We start from the raw sequence: 24206 nt of genomic DNA, 5'->3' as shown, positions 1-24206 counted from the left end.
AAGTAAAGAAGCTCATAAGACAAAGTCCAGTAGATCGAGGATTTGATTCATTCTATTGCAGTTTTAGAAGAGCATTCCGCACAAAGTTCCAATCATATCTTGAGCTTCAATTTCAAGATCATACCAAATCGATGATCATACCTTCTTTCTACAGGAGTCCCACAATATTTCAACACTTTCTTAATGCTCGTAATCATGCTCCAACTTATCGATCTGCTTCTTCTCCTTCTCCGACTATTCGAACAATCTCCAGACGAGAGGTATTTTCTTCTTTTTCTGCTTCTTCCCCTTCTCCTTCTCGTTCACTTAATCGAACAATCTTCAAACCAAAAGCCTTCTCTGTTACCAAACACCCTCCCCCGCAACTTCTCTTGCTCTACCTTCTTCCGAAGCTGCTAAATAACCTCGACGGAAGACTGCAATGCAAGAAGAGTGTAATGCCTTGCCACAAACAGGCACTTCGAATTAGAAGAAACCCTGTAATGCCCTGCGACCGACCATCCAAACTCTTCTCACTTTGGTACAACTGGTTGGTAAACCAATAGGATGTTAATAATGTTTTCTCTGATTGTTTTGTAAATATTAATTCTTTTCATGTCTCCCCTGTAATGTTCTTCTGGGTTATCATTATGTATAGCAAGTACTTATACTAACACCAAGGTATCGAAAGTACGAAATGGCTACAATATTCTGTTCTATATACAAACACAACAGGAGATACCATGTTATCAAATACCTCACTGCTTAACATTCTGATTTCCCAAATCAGCAGCAGCTTTAGCCGCTCGGTTTAGAGCATCCGACACCCAAAGAGCTCCCTTAGAAAAGTAGCTACTATTCACCACAGCGTTCGCAGCTTCTGTGGCTTTTCTTCCCGTCTCTGATATGGCTGATTTGGTGATCTCTGACACATGATACCTCTCATCCACTGACTTCACAGCTCCAACCCCTGCGTAAATCTTATCGGTTAGGCCAATTCTCTGGCTCAGTTCAGTCACCCTAGCTGTTGCACTTGCCGAAACTTGATGAGACTCATCCAATGATTTCGCCTTGGCTAATGCATCTTTTCCGAGCACAAATCCCTTGGCCAACATGGTCAAGACTGCTTCCTGGGCCACACTCACCACTTGTCCAGCACTAGGAACATTCTGGCTTCCATGTGGAGGCTGCCAAGACATACTTATGGATTACTCTTGCAAACCTTTTTCAGTACAATAGTTTGGTGTGTGTGCGAAAATGTGCAAACGAGAAACCAAATTATTTGCGCTTTAGAAAGAAACAAAATATACATACAGTTGAATCAGTTTCCACTTCATGCTGAGGCCTGTTCCAAAAATCAAATTCATCTTGATAGTGCCCCCAGCGTGTTATGCACACAGCTTGATCAATAATTGTGGCACCCTGAGACAATAAGATTTTAAGGGGAAAACATGAATTAACGCTCACAGATCATCGCCGAGAAAGATACTAAGAAACCGATGAACAGTTACCATCTACGCATCAGTGAGCAACTACATATGAGCACAGACCATATAATGGGAATGTGATATAACCAAGTTCCAGCTAGAGGCTACTATGATAACTCGGAAGCCCTTTCATCAAAGCAACAACTTATTTAGTTAAGGTCACTGGTTGAGCCCTGTATCTCGAAATCTTAGGCTAAATTTGGATAGCGTCAAAGTTCCATCACCGAATTCTTTAGTATGATTATCTTTCTTTTGTCAAAGTATCTTTCTCTTGCTATGTATATAAGCGCAAATTTATTGCCGAAAGCAATTTGGCAAGTTTTACACAAATTTTAAAGGGGCAACTGGCAGAAATGAACTATAAGCACCGCTATAATCATCGCTCAAGATCAACACAAAACAATTAAGACTACATTTAACTGCATAGTGCATTAATCCAAATTTGACCATTAAACGTAGGCAGCAAGCACATAAATGATCAGTTGCAACGAGTCGAAGAAATACTCACACTGAGCAAGCAAGCAGTCTCCTGAGAATACGAATCTTTGAACGTCACATAGGCAGTGCATGCACATTCACCCGATCTGAATTTTCCCCAAAATAACAAGAACAAATTTATATCCCAAAATATAAGACAGAAATTATAAGCATCATATAAAATACTGAAAACACTAGAGATTGAGCAGTAAGAAATGTCAAGAAACCTGACGATTTCGACATGGTCGATGGAACCAGAGAAGGCGAAGAAATCGTAGACATCTTTCTCTGTTGCTTTCGGAGACAGACCCGTAACTTCAACGGCGTATCCACCAGAATTCATCTTCTCCAAAAATCTTACAAATTTCATGAAATTAAACCCTATTTAGTCCAATTAATCCACATTCCAACTAGAATCTTAGAACTTAACCATCCGAATTTCCAATTTACAATTCCATCGTAGAAATTTTCACAAAATTAAAACACTAAACGGAAAAAAAATAAGGAAAAAATTAGAAATTTAAAGCGTGAAGAATTGATTGACGCACCTGAGCTCAGTAGATGTTTCGGGATCGAGTGTATCAGAGGAGGAGGAAGTTGTAGTGTTCGTAGAGACCAGGCCACGACTCTGTGAGTGCGCGGTGTTGCGTGTCGTTACTGGGCAGCGAGTCAGCAATGTTGCTCGCTTTTTGAACAAGTAACCAACCATGTGCCGGAGACCTGGCGGAACCCTTATAATTGGGCCTAACTGCCATGACTAGGCCCAATAGAGAGTACGTTGACCAGAATAAAGCCCAGCCCAGGAAACTGCCAACGCTCAAGGCCTCTGGATAGTTGGGAACACTTAATTTGGACTGGACCAAAGTGCGCAAAACGTATATCTCGACTGAAGGCCCAGTCTCCATCTGGCGTGCCTATTTGGAGGTGTACGCCCTGGTTATTTCACACATACTCTTATTAATTTTTTTAATTCAACGATTTGATGGTCGAAAATTGAGAGGGATTGTGTGAGGGGTAAATAGGTGTGTGAATAAAACCACCCCTCTAGAAACTGTCCATGTGAGACTGTCCTTTGACCCGTACATCTCGACACAAGGTTACAATTCTAACACAGTAGCCTAAGTGCTTTGAAGATCTTGGGCCTCTTCATTCACTGCCAATTATTTTAGGTCAGATGCTCGAATTCTATCAAAAACGCGTGAGCAATTGATGAAAAAAATGACATTGTGAGTTCAAATTTGATGTGGACGATTTTGTAGTCGGTTGAATTAATGAATTCGGTATTTCCTAATTGAGTACGGTATGTGGATCAACAGATTTTTGTTATCTTGCAAGAAATATGTTTGTCACGTTGAGAGACATGCGATGTCTTATCCATTTTTTTTTTACTAGCGGGAGTAGCGGGGAGTTTGCAAATTAAAGTTGTTATCTTTCTTCTTCTAGAGTTTGAATTTTGGTACTTTAGAAACGATTAGACCTTGATATCAATTTAATAAAAGCTATCAGGCTATCAGGCTACGTAGTACGTACACAATCAAATAGTAAATTTCTGTTTTGCGTGAGCATCTAGCTATCAGGCTATCAGCTGGTATACCATCGACCTTACAGTAATATTGAGTGTTAGACCGCCAAGTGATGCTAATTACGTTACTAATCCACGTGTAATATTAAAAGTAGACAACATGAGTGATGAGTCGAACGATAATGTCATGCACTAGTGTGGGACAATCACATGGAACAATCAGACTTGTTTGTATAATTAAACTTGTATTTTACTTATTTTATGTGATTAACTAACCCTTCCACACTTGCAGATTTTGGTTTAGCTAAACTGATTAGAGCAGTGTTCCCCCCTCTTCACTATTATTTTGATCTCTCTTCCCCCGTACGTAATTTAGATTAATTAGAGACTATTGCTTGTAAAACCATTCCACATTCCTTCATTTCCACCACCATTGGTGGAGGGATAATCACGTATTGAAGTAATTATTAGGTAACTCTTTCGTGCCTAACTCTTCCAATTAACTTCATAATTAAGGACGAGCATGACAATTCTTTTGGACCGACTTGTCGTAATGACCACTTTAAATATGTTTAATACAATGAACTTAATAGTTGATAATGTGAACGCACCAGAGATTGTCTGCAATATGTTCATTTGCCATGGCATAATTGTCCTACTAATGCATGCTGATTAATTAATTAGCCAACAAATTCACGGGAATTATTTTGCTACAACCTCGTTACCAAATTGGTATATATTTTATATTTGGGGTAAAGTCACATGTTCGATCGACATTGTATCTGCCCCAATATATATTGCCTCTAGAAGTCCACATCTAACATTTTAATATAAAAATTTGATAAGTAAGATGACTGACTATTTCGATAATTAACTAATCACGTGCATTGCTGATATATATTTAATGTTATCTAGACACATAAAATTATTATATTTGTCGAAATACTCTCTTATACAGGTATGTTCTGCATATAACAAAAGGGTTCATCCTTGTTTAAAAACGTATCATAAAAATATTGGCAATTTTGTATATACAAATAGTATTATCGATTGCATATATATAGTTAAATATTCATTATAAGTGTCACAATCAAATATAACAGATAATATTAAGAGATTTCAGTTTTCTCTAGATGGATATAGATTGTGAGATTTGAATTATATATGATCCAACACAAAAAGAACTAGAAGTTTCCTATGAAAAAAGGAACTAGAAATCTAAAAGTGCTTTTATTATTATAAAAGTTAATTACCTACTACAAGTCGTCGAAAGTAATAGCATAGACTTGGACTGGAGAGTACTCCATGTTACATAAATAATTAAACTTTTTTACTATTATTTGGAAGACGGAACGTTCAAAACTACTACAATAATTTAGGAAATGAGAAAATTTTAAACCTGAAACGCATAAGTAGAAATACAATACTCTATTTACTAGGATATTGGACTGCTACACATAATTAATTAAACTACTCTCTTTCTTAATCAAAAAAGAAAAAGAAAGGAAAAAAAGAAAAAACTCTTTCTTCTGGCCTAATGAGCAAACCCTAGCTAGCTAACTAGCCAGATTAACAATACTAATACCGAATACGGATCATGATTAACTAGGAAGCTCCATATATATATATATATATATATATATATATATATATATATATACACCATCACATAAGTAAACTCCTAATAATGGCTGCTTGGTCGTTATCCATGTCGGTCGTGGCCAAAAGCTCTGATAAGCGCTCACTTAGGTCATCCACCTCTCTGTGTAAGTTTCTAATATAATTGCAAGTCTCTTGCAAAACCTTCGACGCCGACGCCTGCCAAAATATTAATCCAAACACGTTAACTAACAAATTAATGCATAACTAATTAATTACGTGTATAATTATCTACCTCAATTTAGACAGAAACATATATATAAATGTGAGGGTCTGGTGAGGATGGCATGGGGGAACAATTGGAGTCCCACTCCTCAAGTTGTGGTTACAGAATAAATGAGATGAGTGTGACTTATCAACCTATTGAGAGTTGTCCCACATCGATGAGGAATAAAGTTTGCTATGTGTTTATGTGGTCTTGGACTACTCCCCATATTGCCAATTGATTTTATGATAGAACCTTAATTTCATCATGGTATCAAAACAAGTTGTCCTCGTGTGAAGCCAAACAGTCACACGCACTCCACGTCACCTTGTTGTGTTGTCCACGTGTAGGCTTGAAAATCGGCCATACGTGCGAGGGTGTGTTGAGAGTTGTCCCACATCGGTAAGGACAAGGTTTGCTATGTGCTTAAGTGGTATTGGGCTACTCCCCATATTACCAATTGGTTTTATAATGGAACCCTAATTTCATCACAACCTCTGCATATTATCTAACCAAATGGAGACCACATAAAAGAATAATTTTATTCATTTTTGTAACATTATATTACAAACATGAAAGACTACAAGAGAGCTAGGAAGAACAAAATTTTATTTTAAAAAGACAAAATATTAAATATATATATATGTGTGTGTGCGTGCGTGCGTGTGTGTACCTTGTTGGAACGCCTAGGGCGAATCTCAGGAAGAAGCTGCTGTAACTTGGATACGAGATCAGTGATCTGGTCATCACTGATACTGTTGTTGTTCCTGCTCGACGACTGCCTCGACCGAGAGGATCTTCTGCTCGACATTGTCAAATATTTGGAGAGTTTGAAGTTCTGACAGAAAACTCAGAAGAAATGATAATATTAGAGTTTGAAGTTCTTCTAGAGAAAAAACCCAGAGAGACAAATGAGCGGGAGAAGTATGAGCTGAGAGAGAATGAGATAATGAGGTGCTACTTAAAAGGGATAATGAGGTGCTACTTAAAAGGGATTCTAGAGAGAGAAAGAGAGGAGAGAAAGAGAGGAGAGAGAGAGAGAAGAGAGAAGGAATGCCGAATGCGGGCTAAAGGGGTTGATATTAATAGGGTTTGAGAAATGAGATTGATGGAAGGAAAAAAAATTGAATTAAAAAAAAATCGAGTTGGGTTACAAAACTCACAACGGAGATCAACTTCTTTGATATGATACGTCGTTATTATAACATTATATGTCAATCATATAACGTTGTATAAAGAAAAATTTAAATACGTTATTGTACGATTAGTGTAGTACGTCACAATAGTGATGTATCCATGTCATAAAAATTTTATTTGGCAAGTTGAGGAAGGGGATGGAGAAATGGAGATACGCCATCACAACTCCGTTTTTTTCTGGTGTGCAAACTCTGTTGGAGTTCAAGCGGGTAAAAGGAATGTGCTTGTTAGCGCCCTACTCAGCGGGCCTCTCTGTGTCAGTCCCAGCTCGCAACCCATGTTATGTTATTACTTGTTTGTCATTTGAATTAGTTATTTAATTAATTTCTGTAGCTTCTAAGCCTTCTACAGCATTTTTATATTTATTATTTATAGTATTTTACTACTTGAGTGGGTGATGGAAGAGAAATTTTTAGTTATGACGGAAATACGAGTGGTATACCACGTGTTTTTATATAAGTGGTGAGAAATTTTATTTTTTACGTTATTAACTTTTTAATACACGTATCTCATCATTTATATAATGATACTACCATTCCGTGTAATTATCACACTGAAAAATCTCTCGTGAGGGAGTGTCCTCTTCTCCATTTTTTCTTGTTTAAAAGTTCCAAGATGGGGTACTATTACTAACGGCTATATCTATGTGTGAAAAACTTTCCGGATCCTTAAAATTTGGTAGGAGAGATCCGAAAAGGATCTTTTCCCCGTATTCTCGACCCACTAAAAAATATTTCTTACGTGGAATGGAAGTGTATGGGTATGACATGGTTAAATGTTGACCAGCCTGATTTCCAATTAAGCACTTAGGGTTGCATGTGTGGTCTCGTCTGTGTCAAAATCTGAACCGGATTCCTAGGCAACAAATTTGGCTAATTTTACTTTACTACTCATTGTAATTCTGTCATTATAGGAGTTAAGCATGCTTATTATCAATTTACGCCCTAATTAAAAAAAGAAGATAAAGTATAGATTAAGCATGCTTCTAGCAGTTTACCCTTCAAGTTCAAGCATATCCTTTTTGGAGTCTCCCAATGAAACTTGTACTTTCTCTTATATGACATCTTGCCTTTAATTCTTCCCACTTTACTATCAAAATTTATAATATTTTGTAGTATCATCGTAATGTTGTATATTTGAATATTATCTGATCCAATATAGTACAACAATTAGTTGACGTGTCTTACACATCACGGATTTGAATTATCGTCAGATTTCCTTCTTAGAGATTATAGGAATTAACGAACATGGACCGTTGATAAAAAAAATTTATCGTGCGGTCCCCAATTAAATGATTTATATATATTTTTAAATAAAACATCATTGTTTTATGTGAAAAATATAAAAAAAGAAAAAAATTGTGGCCCGATATTTTTTATCAACGGTTCATATTTGTTGATTCCTAAGATCTTCAAGGAAAAGATCCGGCGAGAATCCAAATCCACACATCACAAGAGCATTCGTATTAATTGGTTGGTCTAACTGGTCTACTAAATTAGTTTTTCTCATCTCCTTAAAATATAATGAAGTAGGATGCAAAACTTCTTCTTTTAAATTCGAAGGTGAATAGTCCTACACGCTCGGAAGCCACCGCCCTTATTCTTATTAAAATAAATAAAAAAATTACATTCAACTAGGTTATAGATATGCGCTTAGTGCTCATAATAAGAGAAATATTCATGTCTAAATATGCCAAACAACAATTAAACAAAACATGATCAAAATATACATTAGGGGTCGCAAACTGCACTTAATCACGAATTTTCTACTTTTTCAAGACCAAAAAAAGTACAATGGGTTCTACCATAGAATCAATTGATAATATTAAAAGTAGTCAAATTCTTTATAAACACATGCAAAGTTCATCCTTCCTCCGATTTTGGATTAACTCTAAACACATCCTCGTATGTGTGTAACAAGTCTAACGTGAACAATACAAATCTAATAATGTGGAGCATGTGTGACATTCGTGGCATAACATGCTTTGATACCATGAAGATGGTTAGAGTTCTATCATCAAACTAATTAACAATATGAGAAACACATGTAAGATCCCTCGTTTCCCGATGTGAGAATTTACTGTCAACATTTGGTTACCTTTTCTATGGCGTGCTTCCTGGTAATTAAGTTGGTCTGTCGACGTTAGTCATTTTCTGGGGCTTGGGGTCATCACTGTAAAAACCCGATTGCGGTTTTTACTGCATCTGTCTGCAGTGGTTATTATTTTTTATTCTTTAACTTGCACGAGAACAGAAGGTAATAATCAATCAAAGGATTACATCCAGGGAAAACCAAGGCATGCGCATGCACGTGGACAAGTTGGGAGCAGCCAAATTTAATTGACCACATACGCCTCCCGGTGGCTTCTACCCCTTTCCAGTTTTAAACAATTTTTTTTTTTTGCTTATGTATTATTATTTGAAACTTTTATTAAAAGAGTTTGGGTTTAGTTAAAGAAAAACTATGCTATAATTTTATTTAATGAAAAAAAATTAAATATTAATGAAAAATCTATAAATTTTAATAAAAAAGATAAAAGGACTTAAATTTTAATGAAAATGACATAATTTTTTTTTTTAAAAGGCCTAACGCGCAGGACCCCTCGCGTCTATCACATATACTGTTTATGAAATTGAACACTATTTATGAAAATGGTAGTATACTATTTATTGGTCCAGTTTTATAAATAGTGTCTAGTTATTGGTCTACTTTTATAAATAGTGCCTAGTTCTTGGTCATATTTTATAAATAGTGCCTAGTTATTGGGTCCAGTTTCATAAATAGTATATAGTAATGGTACAGTTTCATAAACAGTGTCTCTTTCTTGGTCCGATTTCATAAATAGTTCCTAGTTATTGGTCCACTTTCATAAATAGTGCCTAGTTTTTTGTCATGTTTCATAAATAATGTCTAGTTCATGGTAAATTTTCATAAATAGTGTATAGTCTAGTTTCATAAATAGTTTCATCCTATTTGTTTAGTTTTAGAAATCAAACCTAATTCTTTGTTTCATTTCACAAATAGTATCTACTTATTGGTCTTGTTTCATAAATATTGTCTACTTTTTGGTTCAGTTTCATAAGGTTTGAAACTTAGACCTTGTTTGGTCCTGTAAAAGCATTCATTGCGCCAAAAACGATAAACCCATAAGTGATCCTTCAAATCAAAACCTTGAGAAAATTATGTTCTCTATAATTATATCTAAAAAGTTGTTTTCAATTACCAAATTAAAATACTGGATATTATATAAGTGGTGGGAAATTTTTCCTTATGCCCATAACGCAAGCAATACACCACATGTTATTATGTAAGTGGTGGAAAATTTATTTTTATGTTATTAATTTTTTAACACAAGAATCTCACAACTTGTATAAAGACACATGGTGTACCACCCCTTGTCCCAGACACATGACTACTATTGGGAAACAACACTACGAAAATAAAACAGAAGAATGTATTTCAATTTGAAGTAAAATAAAAAATAAAAAATCTCTTAATGATAGCTAACAACGGGAGAAAAAATAGGACTGTGAAATGGGGGTGGGTGTACCCTTTAGTGTTTCATATTCCATAATATATAATACAATAGGGTATATATGTATATATGTGTGTGTATATATAGAGAGAGTATAAATATATGGAAGCAGCCTACATTTGATAAGATGAACAAAGCAGCAGCAAAGGAGGCGCACCTGGTGCATGTGTGATAAATTTTTTTTTTTTTTTTGCTTTCTTTCTCTTGTTCTTATCGTTAAATAAAATTATTAGATGATTTTTAGTTAAAATTCAAAATTTTAAAATTATTTTCATTAATTTTCTTTTATTATTATACATGGATTAAATATTCAAAGAGAAAATAAAAATTGCTCGAAAACTTGAAAAATTACGAGAGAAAACACGTGTATGCACATGCGGACCGGTCTTATTAGGGAAAAACTTCAGAAACACAGGAGTTCTCCTTTTTTTTTGGATAATTTGATCATATTTGTGACAACGTAGCAACTTCTTTTTTGGTGGCCCTACAAAACTCACGTGACGCTTCTATTGAAGGCTTGCTGTTGATTTAAACTGTGGGTTTATTTAAAAAAAAAAAAAAGAAAAAAAAAAGAAGAAAGAACAAAAGTATTTTTTGCAAGTGGACCTTTACCACAGTGATAGAAAGATGTTGTATCATTGCATGACTGCATAGATTTGAACTTCATCGGTGATTAATCTAACATTTAACTTACTAACGATATCGTTTTATTCATAAATAAATAAATTCAGAAAAACGGCGAAAGGCCGGCATTTGCACTCGTGATTTCTGCAGTTGGCAAACCCATAAAAGCCCGTGCCAAACTTATGTTCAAAACGGTCCTAGAAACGTGAGAATGCATTATCCAATCTGAACGGGCTTGTGATAATGCATTATCCACATGCTACCTAAATACGACTGTGTCATTGCTAACATAACAGCCGACTAATTTCTGTGTCCACGGCCTTCGAGTTGGTTGCGATCGAACCCGCATTAGTATGTGTAAGTATAATTGCGTTCTGTTACTGTAATATTTGTGGCTCATGAAAAATTTTAAAAATTATGAATAACATCCTATTGTCTTTTAAAGCATTAGGATAATTTTGTTTGTGATCGATAACCAAAAAATCTTCGTTATACCTGTTTCATATCTTTGAATCTCACCGGCCCATTTTATCGACATTGATGGTAACCCTTTTCTCTCGTTGAGCCAGCACTAGTCTGATACCAATCGATACAAGCTCACAGGTACAACCCGATCATACAAAATCGGCTTGCAAAGAACCTACACCGACATAGGCTGTTGTTCCGACGTGGGATTTTGGGTCCTTACTGTTTATGACTTTAGCCGTTTTACTGTTGTGTCTCCAATCAACTGTAGGTGGAATTGTGAGAGGAGCTTGGGACCAAACAAAATTCGAAAAAAAAAAGGTTTCTTCTCCCACGTGATAGGTCGAGGGAATTAGCAACCAAAAGAAGCAAAGGGGGGCAAGAAACACAAAATTTATTACATATGGGGTTGAAGAAGATTGAGGCCGTCTGATTCACATAGACGACTTTGGTGTGTGTTGTCGTTTTAAGGCCATGTGGGCATGCTTTGTCTTCCATCACTTGAAGACATCAAGCGATCTGGAACATAATAAGACTTTCCGTCTCCCCAAAAGTCAAGCCTACTTGAGTCCATTCATTGGGACACAACTCCTGGATATGGACGGAATGCAGCTCTCCTACCTAATTGGCCATGTGCTCCTTTCTTTTTCTTATGTTGGACGACATTCTAAATTAGTCTAATTAATGATAACGGTTCGGACTTAGATATAATGGTCCTTTCCTCAAAGAGGTTGAGAGGGTTATTCGTCACCACGGGTTTAGCTTCCTCTTTGTCTTGGATCGCATCAACCGCTCAAGCGAAGCCAAAAGAGGAGGATTTCCTAAAAGCTCCGATCTAGTGAAAATCCGTTGAGAGAAAGAAGGAATTTGGAGAACTTGAGAATTGAAACGATTCTCGTACTAACATTCTCATAAACACATGAAACTCAAGAGTCAAAATGATTCCAATTCCTATTGCTGGTAAGTAAACACGCTCTTAATCCTATATTAATTACATGGTAAATGGATTAAGTCCGATTCGGGCTTCATCAGTAGCAGGCAGCACATGTTATGTTTCCATGAGTCCGAAAGTTTGGAACACATGGGGGAGGCTGAGAGGGTTACCATCTTCCTCCTCACTGCACAGTTTGCTTACTCTTACCAGATTCAGACATGTGACTCTCACTCACTGTGATTCCCATGTTGGTGTAGGCCATCTCATCTCCAACCTTCCTGGTCCATTAGTTTGCTCCATAAATTTCCCCATGCAACACATGACTCCTTGTCTGTAAGGCCAGTAACATGTTTTGGATTGAACCAAATCGACCGTCAACTGAATGTAACTGTGTCGCTTTCGTCTTTACGGTGAATGTTGTGGGGAGATTCACTGAATCTACCACCATACATTTTACGGCCTAAAAGCGATAGGGTACTTCCGGTCGGTTAGGAATTTGACATGTTTCCGATTGTTAAGCGAAGCTGCGTACAAGCGTATATTCTTGTTAGTTCGGTGGTAAAAACCAAAGTAACAATTAACAAGAGTTCAATTCTCCTCCTCCACGTAAGAAAGCCTAACCATGAAACCGAATATAGGGGTACAAAAGATGTATAGCATGATTAACTTGGAATACCGTCACAGACTCACAGTTACATTCTCGTTGAATGGAAGTGTTATCCATACAAGCAATGAAGAATAATATTACCGACAGTAAATCAAACTCCGAATTTCAGACTTTGGATTTGGTTTATAACTAAGCCACCATAAATCCATTATTTGCTTCCCCTTGCATAAGCAACGGTTTCAGCAGTTTCACAGCAAACATCAGGAATCAAATGTGTGGCCTCAACATACATGTCAGCCATTATCAACATCCAGTATAACATCAGGTTTCGACGTTCATTTACAGAGACAATTTTAGTGTCAGAGGTATTCACAGTGGCGGATGCTCGATTGACCCCATAGGTATTGTCTCCCATCTGCTTGAATGGATTTTTGAACTTTTCTCACCCTTTGTAAACTGTTTGCTTGCTATGTCATGGGAAACATTTCATTCTCTACAAAAATGACACAGGATAAGTCCGTGTTTACATTGTAATGTTAAAAAACATCATGTTCGTTGTAACTCTTAGTTACCTGTCTTTCAGTTTCAATGGCAGCTGCAGCAAGCCTCCGCTTCATAATGGACCTCATGTCTTCGCAATTCTCCATCTCGGTGTCTAAAAGTAACACAATCAAGCCATAAACAAAATGTCAATTCATCCAATTTAAATGTGACGATTAAAATCTCCAATGCAACAAACACTGGACCCGTCTTCATTTGGCAGACACGTATCAACAAGGAAAAAAAGTAATGAAAAAGAGAACTTCAGCAATGTGCATGGTTCAGCATTTGGTCTCAAACTTTTCAAAAAACCTACCGCTGCTCCTTAATCCAGTCACTGAAGCTAGTGTCAATACGTATAGCCAAGTTTCACTATATCTGAAAATAAACAATTGTGTAACCGTACAGCTCCCACCCCTTCATTTTTCTCGCATCTAAAATCATCATTAATTTTCTCAAGCACGGTACTAGTGAAAGCAATTTACAAAATAGTTACCTTGCACTGCAAGATTATGTGGCTTAAACTTACCTATAGATATCATTTAACGAAGCACCAGATTCCATTAAAATTTCAAGTCATATGAAACTAGTACAAGTAACGAACAAATCAAAGGGTGCTTAATTCTCACCGTAGTAGTATGTTGACAGAATTGTAATGCGCTCGGTGGGCTGGAGGAAAAAAAGGGAAAATAAATTAAAGAGACAATAATGGCTGCTTTATATGACAAAGGCGTAACTGAAGCATAAAAATACTACTAAACTGTAGTAAGAAGCGTGGCTGCTTTACCACATACGATTAATGCAAACAGTTCAAGCATGGAGATAAAACATTTATACAGTAGAGAGTGAGAACCAAATGAATCCACACATAGCAAGACTTTTAGTTTAATTATTATACAGCAACTCAACCAAATATACGTCAAGCTTCCTGGCAGAGTGAAAATGGTTTAGTTTCGACTCCCATCTCTAATACATTTATACATCAGATATAATGGCAATATCTACAGATATTTTAGAAGGGTGAAAAGAAGCTATACTATTGTACCCAACATAACACATAAAAACTATAATTCTAAGTTCACAGACATTGACCAATCGATTCTTACCGAAACATAGAAACAAGCAAAAGCATAGGAATAAGCATACCATCACGAAAATCCCTTCGCGACGAGTAGGGAGTTCCTCAAGTGCTTTCAAGGTCTCATCACCTTTAGTAACTTTCCCAAATATTGCATACTGAAAAAGGATTTCTTACTTCAACACATTACCGGTGTCATGCCAGATTCAAAGAAGTCATCAAAGTATAGTCAGCTTACCTTCCCATCAAGATGAGGGGAATCTCCAAGCAGCATTGAGAAGGATGATCCGGCGCTGTTCGGATCTTCGTGCCTACACAAAATATTAATAAAAAACAAAAATTACCCAGATAATAATTCATAATAAAAGACCCGAAATGGCGAAAACTTCAAATTTCTAATCAAGTAAATCAGAAAGACTCAGACTTTACAGTACCTTCCCATAGAGAGGATGCCCCTGACATGCTTGACGTCACTGAACTCGCCGACCACCGTCTTCACCGCCTCCCTCCGCTGCTCCTCGTTCATCGGAGCCGACCTTCCGCTGGCCACGTCGGCCACTTGGGCGACGAACCCTTTCTCAACCCTAAAGATGTGGTTGGTGTTGTAGCCGCCGAGGCGGACAAGCTTGAAAATGTGCTCCACAGTCTTCGGCGCGACGGTCGGGTAGAACCCAAATTCAATGTCGCCATAGTTGGTCTGCAAGATTACGCAAATCAAAATCCAAATTCTTCCCCAGAAATTCACATTAATTTCTACTTCGTTTTCAAATCATTTTTTCACCTGAAAAACGACGCGGGTGGATCCGAGCAGCGGGTCCGGAGAAGAAGCGGCGACGAAATTAGTAAGAAACGCGGAGTGAAAGCAAAAGCAACTGATCAGCCCGATCAGTGCTGAATTGCGGTTCAACATTTTCCCACCAAATCTGCCGTCCTTCATCGCATTTCACGTCAACAACCAAAAACCACACCTTCTTTTTTTTTCCTTTTTTTTTTTTTTTTTAATGAAAACTAATAAAAATAATTTAGCAATTTTGAGTTTTAATAATAAGGGTAAATTAAAAAGTAAAATGAATAGTTAAAAAAATTAAAAAATTAAAAAATTTTAAAAAAACTTTAACGAAAAGTTCTGGTACTGTTCACTTTAACGAAAAATCATATTTTTACACTAAAAAGTAAAAAGTCAATCCTGATACTATTCACTTTACTATTTAGTTTGTCTTTATCGTTAAAACTCAAAGTTTTAAAACTTTTCATTTTTTTTTTTGTTTTTTTAGGTTTTTGATTTTGGTGGTATAGGGCTTTGATTATTTCCGGAGGCCCAAATTTTGTATGTCCAACTCTTGACCCAAAAATCCTACTGGAGGCCCAATGAATTTTGTAAGCAATCCAAAAGTTGTGGTTTGTGGGTCGGTTTTATAACGGAATTGTTATTAGTATTCTATAAATGATTCTACAATTTTCTTCTGTTTTTATTTACTAAGGAAGTGTACATGGTAACCTCTTTGCGGAGCTAGTTACACAAAATTGAGTTTAATTTTACATCTGAATCGAGTCGAGATAATGTTGATACATGATATGTCATCTTTTTGAGCAAAAACGACATGTTTTAATGCTTTCATATGAAGAAGAACCTTGACAACATACTTTTTAGGAAACTTAATAGTCTGACGATATGTCTGGTTAGACTATTCTTGCAAAAGCATTCAACTTTTGTTTTGAGTTTCAACCAAGCTCATGTTAGTCTCACTCGGTACGAGAAATGCCATCCAGACGTATCAAGTTTCTTTCATAATTAAACTTTTATTTATCGCGTTCTGTCGCGGATTGATCGAAGAGAGTGAAGTTTTGGTTCGCACCACCACCTTTGTTGGCCTTTGTTGGTCCTTTTCGGTATTCACCGTTGTCAACGATGCTACTCTGAGTTCTTTCTTCCTGCATGCTTCCTTGATCATGTGGCGACGGTCCTTAGAGGATTATGCTGCCTCTTTCTTTACAAATTTTAGGTTTCTTGTTGGCGTGATCCATGTGCTTGCGGGGGAGATGGATTGTTGTGTGGTTTTCTGGCGATAGCGAATGCAGCTTCACGAAGCCCAGCTTTTTAGGTTTTTTATATGTTGTTTGTTTGTATGTGTTGGGCTCCAAGGCTGGCCTTAGGGCTTCATCATCTGTGTGTTTAAGGCCCTCTTTGTTGAGCTTAACTTGTTTTTTGGGCGTTTGTTGTACTTGTTCTCGTTGGTATTGAATTTTACCCCTTGTCAAAAAAAAACAAAAAAAAACAAAAAGAGACCCGCATCTTGGTTGAACAAGGCACCATACTTATTTGAGAGTTTTAACGAAAAACTCTCGGTACTGCTCATATTAACGAAAAATTATATTTTTACACTAAAAAGTCAATTCTCGTACTATTCATTTTACTTTTTATTTTGTCTTTATCGTTAAAACTCAAAATTTTCAATCAATTTTTATTAATTTTCTTTATTTATTTATTTTCTTTTTTGTACGTAAGAAATAGGCCCAACAAGGCCTATGACGTCGAGCCTTCTTTTTCCACGGTCAGAACCCAAAAGATTCCTTATATGTCAAACTTGTTGAAGAGCACTATACATGGGATTGAAACGTTGTCGTAGCACGCAATCATGTTCAACAAACACCCTAGCGGACAACCAAAGACTTCTCCTTTGGACACCAGGTAACGGTGAGTAGCCATCTACGAATTTTACAACGTCAAAGGGACTGAGCAATGTCTTTGATTTGGAAAAGTCTCGAGTAAAATGGTTCACGAGATATTTCACGGATCACCTAATCTTACCTAATTTGAGTGAATTGTCGTATATAGCAGTCTCATTCAAAACTCTATTATTCAATTTAGAGTATCTGTTAGATTAGACGTAAGAGTCGTAATAGCACCCATTTTTTCAATGGCTCTTATCATTTTGGTATTTGCTTCCTAAGCATATTCCCATGTATGCCAAAAAAAAAAAAGAAAAAAAAAGAGAGTTTTTCGTAAGCAATGACATTGATCATCATTGATGCTTCTAGCTAGCTATTAGTAACTTGATTCCTCTCTTCTAATCAATAAGAAATGCATCATTTGTTTGTCAATCAAAATCAAGGAGTTCCCTCACAGAATTTGATTCCACATTTACTTCCAATGGTGGCATTTTTTTCTTCTCTCTTCCAAGTTTCCAACTCAATAAGATTCACTCACTAAGATCATATCATATATCAATATTGGGATCCAATTGGGCCTGACAAGTGTCACCCTTTAGTTTAACCCAGCCCACTTTTGATTCTACATTGTTCAATTTAAACGTTATCTACGTATCTATTTTTACTTCTCACACTTCCTCATAAGTTTCGGCTATCGGATCGAATAAATTGAAGAAGATCAATGAAAAAAAATTAACAAAGGCATGTGAAAGGTAAAAATTATCTTTTAATTTATATGGTGGTGTTATTTACACCTTGTGCTCAGGGGTGGATCCATTAAGAGGCAAGGAGGTCACCGGACCCTTTGAAATCTGGTAAATCTCCAAGATGACTTGGTGCTGCCCTTTTGAAAGTTAAAGTTGTCCTTCATACCAACTGCTTGATAAGATGTCTCAAAGAGAAGTTGGCCTTATTGAGAGCAATGTTTTTCCCATTAATAATGAAAGCTATAATGCATCATTTTCAAAATATAAAAACATGTCATGGACAATTATATTGTTATTTGTTTTATAAATTGTGAATGATGGAACTATGGTTTAATTTTTAAGATTATTATATATCTAAGAAATGTTTGTGAACTTTCACATGTAACCCTTCGAATGATTTTTCATGAATATACCATTGCATGTGCTTCCTTTTAAAAAAATTTCTTATGATTTTATCGCTTTTTATATGGGATTTTATAACACGCATTGATTTATTTAATACATCGAAACACAGTAGAATTGTCTATTTTATATTTAGTGAATAATCTTCTTCTTATGCTTCGTAATCATAATTTCGGGTCCAAGACACCTTGCTAACAGCCTGTTTTTTCTGTTGAAAATGATCAAATCAGTTTCTCGCATCAATCTAGTTGCATGTTCTGGAAGCATAAAAAATTTGAAAAGCATTCGCACATCCGGGGGAAATAAAAGAAATCTCGAAGACTGGATTATTCAACTCTCTCCATAGTCCATACACACTATCTGCAGCAAAGAAGAGGTCAAACAAAATCAGAGTTGTCTGCTCAACTTTCTAATACTAGTTACACAACAAACCTTTCAAAATCACAATGATGCATGCATGCTGAACGCTTAGACTTGAAAATAGCCAACTAACAATCTATCATGAGTTGCCCTAATTAATGCGTTAATTGCTATCTTATCGGAAAACTCTACTATATATGTTTAGTTCGTAGACTTGACAAATAGATTTTGTTTATCGTGTTCATGTCGTTTTTCGTGTCATATCCGTTATCTTAATGGATCATATTGTCCTGTGTCAAATATGTTATCTTAACAAGTTTTTAACTGTAACCCGATAATGACCTAATTCATTAACGATTTTTTTCGTGTCAGGTTAATGGATCATCAAAGAAATTATCATGTCTAATGTCTATATCTGATAAACGATATCTTATTAGGTTATTAACGGGACCCACTACGACTTGACTTAATAATGGGCCACCTAATAATGGCCCGAATGATTAACATGTTGATTCGAAACCTGTTATTTTCATGTCAGGTTAATAAGTCGTATATTGGATTGACAAGCCTAGTTGTATGCAACAATTATGTTAATACCTCTCTTCACGTGCCAAGAAAAATAAGAGCAGATCCACCCCACAGAAATCTGCCCAGCACCCAGTCAAATTACCAGCCCAGCACCCAGTCCACACCCTCCAGCCCGTGAAACAGCCCGGCACCCAGCCCACGCCAGGCAGCAGCCCAGCCTAAAATGGACAGACCCAGAGGCCGGTCCGTTTGTTGGCGCGTGCACAACACGCGGGGGAGATGGCGAGTAGCCGACAGCTACTGCAGGCAGTGTGGCCCGCGGTGCAGGGCAAGTGGGTGAGTCTGTCACAGGGCTACGTGGCCCTCCTCAGAGCCGTTGGATTTCCAACGGCTATTTTTTGTAGACCGTTGGATTTCCAACGGTAAAAAAAATTTAAATTTAAATTTTAAATTGGACCGTCCGATCACAGATCAACGGTCCACGTTTATTTGACCAAAAATTAAAATAAAAAATAAAAAAAGGCCCAACGGTCAGAAATTTGACCGTTGGCCACGTGGCAGCGTGTTGGCTGTTGGATTTGATTATTTTTCAAATCCAACGGTCCAGATTAATTACAACATTAAAATTTATTAAAAATTAATTAAAAAATGTCAAAATTTTTTTAAAAAATACAGAAAAATTTTAAAAAATTAATTTTTTTTTCTATAAATACCTAACCCTCATCTTCCACCTTACACCACATTTCAATATTTTCTACACTTTCTACACTTTCTACATTTGAATATTTTGTACACTTTGAGAGAAAAAAATGACTTCGTGGAAACTCATTGAAGATGTTACGTTGTGTGAATGTTGGGTTAAAAATCTTATCGACATCTTGCCTAAATTATTGTAAACAGGAAGTGACACGTGGGTTGTCGGGATTGGTTGAAAATCTTAGCGGAAATCTATTCAAAAAATAGTACGTTCGGATAATGACACGTGGCGTGACGAGATTGATTAAAAATCCTATCCGAAATTAAAACTATTTTTTTTTAATTTTATAAAAAAATTATTTAATATTTTAAATGGACTGGGTGCCAGCGCATTTTGTAGGGGTGGAGATCGTTTGTGCCAGCGCATTTTTTAGACTGGGTGCCAGCACATTTTTTTTGGGGTGGAGATGCTTTGGCCTATTACTGTTCATTGGGTCTATTACTGTTCAATTAAGTGGATAAATGCGCTGGGTGCTGGCGCAAAGTGGATAGGGGTGGAGTTGCTCTAAGGCAGATACGACTGTGCACGCAATCAAAACTATTGGTTTTTTCTCCTCATATATAGGTATAGTGTAAACTTACATTAATCAACGAAAATCAAATTTAAATCATAATGTCTACCAACAAATTTAACCCTAATAATTTTAGGGCATCCAAACTCATACCTCATCAACTAAAACGCTAACCAGTTGACGGTCATCAGGACCATGTGATGACAATAAACTGCAGAAGATGCCCCACTTCTGCACAACGAGGTAGACACTTAATATGGATGCCATCTCACGTAAAAGTTTGGCAACTTACTGTTGGCGTGAGTCAACTTTATGATTTAGGAATGTAATTAGAATAGGATTACTTGACTGATTCCTTGGCTATTTGGGATTCTTGTTTCCTAATTTATAGGGCTTCATGTATGATTATATATATGCCTCCTAGAGAGAAGAATAATATACCGAAATTCAAACCCTAAACACATATACTTTTATCTTGGTATCAGAGCAGGTTTCGGCCTGTCTCTTCCCAAACCCTAAAACAAGTCAAACCCAAAGCCGTGCATTCTGCAAAGATTGCATAAGAAAAAAGAAAAAAAAACAAATCCTGGTGTTCTTAGAATTTGAACCCAGAAACCAAACAAAACCCTTGTGGCTTTGTAATCATCAAAGCTACATCAGAATTTGATCTTGCCAAATCACAACTAACCTGGTGCGATGGCAGAAGATAGAAAGTTTGGAGAGTTGGTTACCGTCCAACCCATGTCCAGTTCGATGGAGTCCACCAACATCAGCGGCGTACCGTTTGGAATTCGATTGAATGATACAAACTTTAAAGTTTGGTCAAAGATGATGGAAGTCCATGCTGCAGGCCTCGGCAAGCATGGATATTTGACTGGGAAAATTCCAGTTATGGAAGAAGACTCTCCGGGCTACACAAAGTGGGTCACCGAAGATGCGATCATGCGAGGGTGGCTGTTGAAAACCATGGAACCACACCTGTTGAGTCTCTTCATTGATCTTCCGACAGCCAAAGATATCTGGGAGAGTGCAACCCAGATGTTTTACGACGGATCCGATGAGTCTCAGTATTATGAACTGAGATGTAAGGCTACACGGACTAAACAGGATGGTCGTCCTGTAAATTTATACTTCACAGAACTGAAGGGAGTATGGCAAGATCTTGATAAAAGACGTCCTATCAAGATGGTTTGCGCAGTTGATCTTCGAACCCGTAAGGAAGAGCTGTCAAAAGATAGGGTGTATGATTTTCTTGCAGGCTTAGACAATGACTTTGATCAAGTCCGAAGTGAAATCCTAAGAATGAAACCCATTCCTGGGATTGAAGAGTGCTTCAGTTTGGTTCGACGTGAAGCGCAAAGAAAGACAACTATGCTTGGGACAAAAGCCACGACAACAAGCTCATCTATGGCAATGGTCACCAAGTTCCCATCATCGTCCATGCGTCCACCATCCACGGGAACACCACGTCCGAATCGTACTCAAGAAGACATCGACAAGGATAGACTTCGTTGCAATCACTGCAATGGAAAACGGCACACTGAAGAAACATGTTTTGAATTACATGGATATCCAGAGTGGTACTGGGAATTGAAAAAACAGTTGAAAACCAAAGGGAAGCGCACAGGCCAGGCCAAACTGGCCGAGTCAGGAGATGGAGGAGCTGCTATAACAGCAGGCCGAATTGGATCCAATTGCAACATTGGGCAAGTTGCTATGGCAACAAGGTGTTTTGAGCCTAGGCCCCACACATCAGCCCACGGCTTGGAGAAACAAATGGACCACAACCTGGGAGGAAAATTGCAACCCACGGCAGAAGAAGGTACGGACCAGATGCTCTCGTTGACTAAGCAAATATCAAATGAGGATACAGGTAACATGAGTACTGCACTCTTAGCATCCATTAAACGAGATTCCGGCTGGATAATAGACTCCGGGGCTACTGATCACATGACATACGACAAATCATTATTTCACCACATGACTTCCCCACCAAAGGAAAACGTTATCACGGCAAATGGCGAAATTGCTCTCGTTACAGGAGCTGGTTTAATAAATCTTACTCCATCTTTATCCTTGCACAATACACTGCTTGTTCCGTCATTATCAAATAATTTACTCTCTGTTGGTCAGGTTACGGAACAGTTGGATTGTGTAGTACTAATGTTTCCTACTTTTTGCCTACTTCAGGATATCCAGACAAGGGCGATCATTGGGCGTGGTACTAAGAGGAGAGGGTTATATTATGTGGAGGATGTGGCACCAGGCCGAGTCAATCAAGTGCGTAGCAGTTACAATAATAAGACCAAGACAATTTGGTTATGGCATCGTCGACTAGGACATGCATCTTTTGGTTATTTGAAAAAATTACTTCCGTCGTTGTTTAGTGGCATTTCAGAGTCTGATTTTCGCTGTAATGATTGCATTCTTGCAAAAAGTCATCGTACTTCATATCATTTGAGTTTCAATAAAAGATCAGTGCCTTTTGAGTTAGTTCACTCTGATGTATGGGGTCCTTCACCAATAGTTACACAACATGGTCTTCGGTGGTTTGTTATCTTTGTGGATGATTGCACTCGAATGACGTGGCTGTATACAATGAAACAGAAAAGTGATGTTGGTCCAATCTTCCAACAATTTTACCGCATGATTGGGAATCAATTCTCCCTTCCTATTAAAGTCATCAGGTCAGATAATGGTGGAGAATATCTTAATTCAGAACTCTCTCAGTTTTTCACGGAGCACGGCATTGTTCATGAAACCACTTGTCCCCAAACTCCACAACAAAACGGTGTGGCGGAGCGTAAGAACAGACATATCTTGGAAACTACTCGAGCACTTCTTATTGGAGCACATGTACCTAACACATATTGGGTGGATGTTGTCACCTATTCCGTGTATCTCCTGAACCGAATGCCTTCCAGGGTTCATAATTTTCGTACCCCTTTGGCAACCTTGACAGATTATGTCTCTCTTCCGTCCTCTCTCCAGTTGTCACCCCATATTTTTGGATGTGTGGCATATGTGCATCTTCAAAAAAACCAACGGAGTAAATTGGACCCCTGTGCGGTTCGTTGTGTATTTTTGGGATTTAATAGCCAACAAAAGGGCTACCGATGTTATCATCCCTCTACTAGGCGTTTATACATCACCATGGATGTTACGTTCTCTGAAACTGAAATGTTCTTTGTTTCACAACAAACCCACCCTACTCGTTAGGGGGAGTTGGTTAGTATACCAGACGAATATCGGTGGTTTGATATGCCACTGGAGCTATCCAATGGGAGAGTGGAAAACAACCAAGAAAATAATGAGCTTGCTGCTAGTACACAAGGTAGCGGCCCAATCATTAATCCATGCAGTGATCCATGCATTAACAGCGGACCAAGTCCTGATCCGTGTATTGAATGTGGGGAACATGATGTGGGGTCTTTGGGCAGCCCAAGTGCTGACCCACATGCTGTTTTTGAGGAGCATGCTGCTGAATGCAGCATTGGACCGACAGGAAAGCCTTTGACTAGGCCTATAAATGGGCCTGAATTGTTTGGGTTAGCGAGAATGGAAATGGATGGCACCGAAGCAGCAGCAGGTCCAGCAAACCATAACCCTTATTCTCCTCTGCCAGTACACGCTCATGTCCCCGAGGATATCCAAGAGGTACGTTCTAATAATTCAAGCATTATTGAAAATTCGTATGTTTTACCTCCTAGGAAAAACCGTGGTAAACCACCTGACAGATTCTCTCCGGATGGAAAAGTGAGATATGCAATTGCACAGTATATGTCAACACATCGTTTATCACCTAAGTATCAAGCGTTTGTGAGTCAAATGGCTGGAGTCAAGATCCCAACCAAAGTGGAAGAAGCCCTGCAGGATCCTCGTTGGATAGAAGCCATGGAGGTTGAGATGGAGGCCTTACAAAG

The 24206-nt window shown here is 37.6% G+C and overlaps 4 protein-coding genes across 4 annotated transcripts; 1 reads left to right on the top strand and 3 right to left on the bottom strand.

Moving 5' to 3' along the window:
* Positions 1-15: 15 nt before the first annotated feature.
* LOC137732001 (RNA-binding (RRM/RBD/RNP motifs) family protein) lies at positions 16-2635 on the bottom strand. The gene is made up of 5 exons (XM_068471276.2): positions 2492-2635; positions 2171-2299; positions 1975-2050; positions 1294-1401; positions 16-1166 (listed from the first exon to the last, which is right to left on the bottom strand). Exons 2-5 carry the CDS (start codon positions 2284-2286, stop codon positions 738-740), a joined length of 729 nt encoding a protein of 242 aa, XP_068327377.2. The 5' UTR covers positions 2287-2299; positions 2492-2635; the 3' UTR covers positions 16-737.
* A 2041-nt stretch (positions 2636-4676) lies between these two features.
* Positions 4677-6326, bottom strand: LOC137730448 (transcription factor PRE6-like). Its single transcript, XM_068469436.2, has 2 exons — positions 6003-6326; positions 4677-5283 (listed from the first exon to the last, which is right to left on the bottom strand). The coding sequence occupies exons 1-2, from the start codon at positions 6138-6140 to the stop codon at positions 5131-5133; spliced, it is 291 nt and encodes a 96-aa protein (XP_068325537.1). The 5' UTR covers positions 6141-6326; the 3' UTR covers positions 4677-5130.
* A 6542-nt stretch (positions 6327-12868) lies between these two features.
* LOC137731828 (peptidyl-prolyl cis-trans isomerase CYP23) lies at positions 12869-15328 on the bottom strand. Its single transcript, XM_068471061.2, has 7 exons — positions 15091-15328; positions 14744-15006; positions 14548-14620; positions 14378-14467; positions 13861-13900; positions 13264-13346; positions 12869-13184 (listed from the first exon to the last, which is right to left on the bottom strand). Exons 1-7 carry the CDS (start codon positions 15244-15246, stop codon positions 13164-13166), a joined length of 726 nt encoding a protein of 241 aa, XP_068327162.2. The 5' UTR covers positions 15247-15328; the 3' UTR covers positions 12869-13163.
* Positions 15329-20979: 5651 nt separating this feature from the next.
* LOC148689843 (uncharacterized) lies at positions 20980-23502 on the top strand. Its single transcript, XM_088688213.1, has one exon. It carries the CDS (start codon positions 20980-20982, stop codon positions 23500-23502), a length of 2523 nt encoding a protein of 840 aa, XP_088544339.1.
* Positions 23503-24206: the final 704 nt, after the last annotated feature.

Source organism: Pyrus communis, chromosome 16 (genome assembly GCF_041283825.1).
Source record: "Pyrus communis isolate YQ-2024b chromosome 16, ASM4128382v1, whole genome shotgun sequence".
NCBI classification, from domain to species: domain Eukaryota; kingdom Viridiplantae; phylum Streptophyta; class Magnoliopsida; order Rosales; family Rosaceae; genus Pyrus; species Pyrus communis.
Note: the sequence above shows the minus strand (reverse complement) of the source record. Positions and strands in the feature narration are given on the sequence as shown.

Coding starts and splice junctions, on each gene's coding strand:
- LOC137732001 (XM_068471276.2), bottom strand. CDS start 2,286: ATGAATTCTGGTGGATACGCCGTTGAAGTTACGGGTCTGTCTCCGAAA. Junction 2,051..2,170: donor GACCATGTCGAAATCGTCAG/GTTTCTTGACAT, acceptor GGGAAAATTCAG/ATCGGGTGAATGTGCATGCA. Junction 1,402..1,974: donor AGACTGCTTGCTTGCTCAGT/GTGAGTATTTCT, acceptor TTATTGTCTCAG/GGTGCCACAATTATTGATCA.
- LOC148689843 (XM_088688213.1), top strand. CDS start 20,980: ATGGCAGAAGATAGAAAGTTTGGAGAGTTGGTTACCGTCCAACCCATG.
- LOC137731828 (XM_068471061.2), bottom strand. CDS start 15,246: ATGAAGGACGGCAGATTTGGTGGGAAAATGTTGAACCGCAATTCAGCA. Junction 15,007..15,090: donor CCACCCGCGTCGTTTTTCAG/GTGAAAAAATGA, acceptor GTAATCTTGCAG/ACCAACTATGGCGACATTGA. Junction 13,347..13,860: donor TCTGTCAACATACTACTACG/GTGAGAATTAAG, acceptor TGTTACTTTTAG/ACACCGAGATGGAGAATTGC.
- LOC137730448 (XM_068469436.2), bottom strand. CDS start 6,140: ATGTCGAGCAGAAGATCCTCTCGGTCGAGGCAGTCGTCGAGCAGGAAC. Junction 5,284..6,002: donor GCCCTAGGCGTTCCAACAAG/GTACACACACGC, acceptor ATATTTTGGCAG/GCGTCGGCGTCGAAGGTTTT.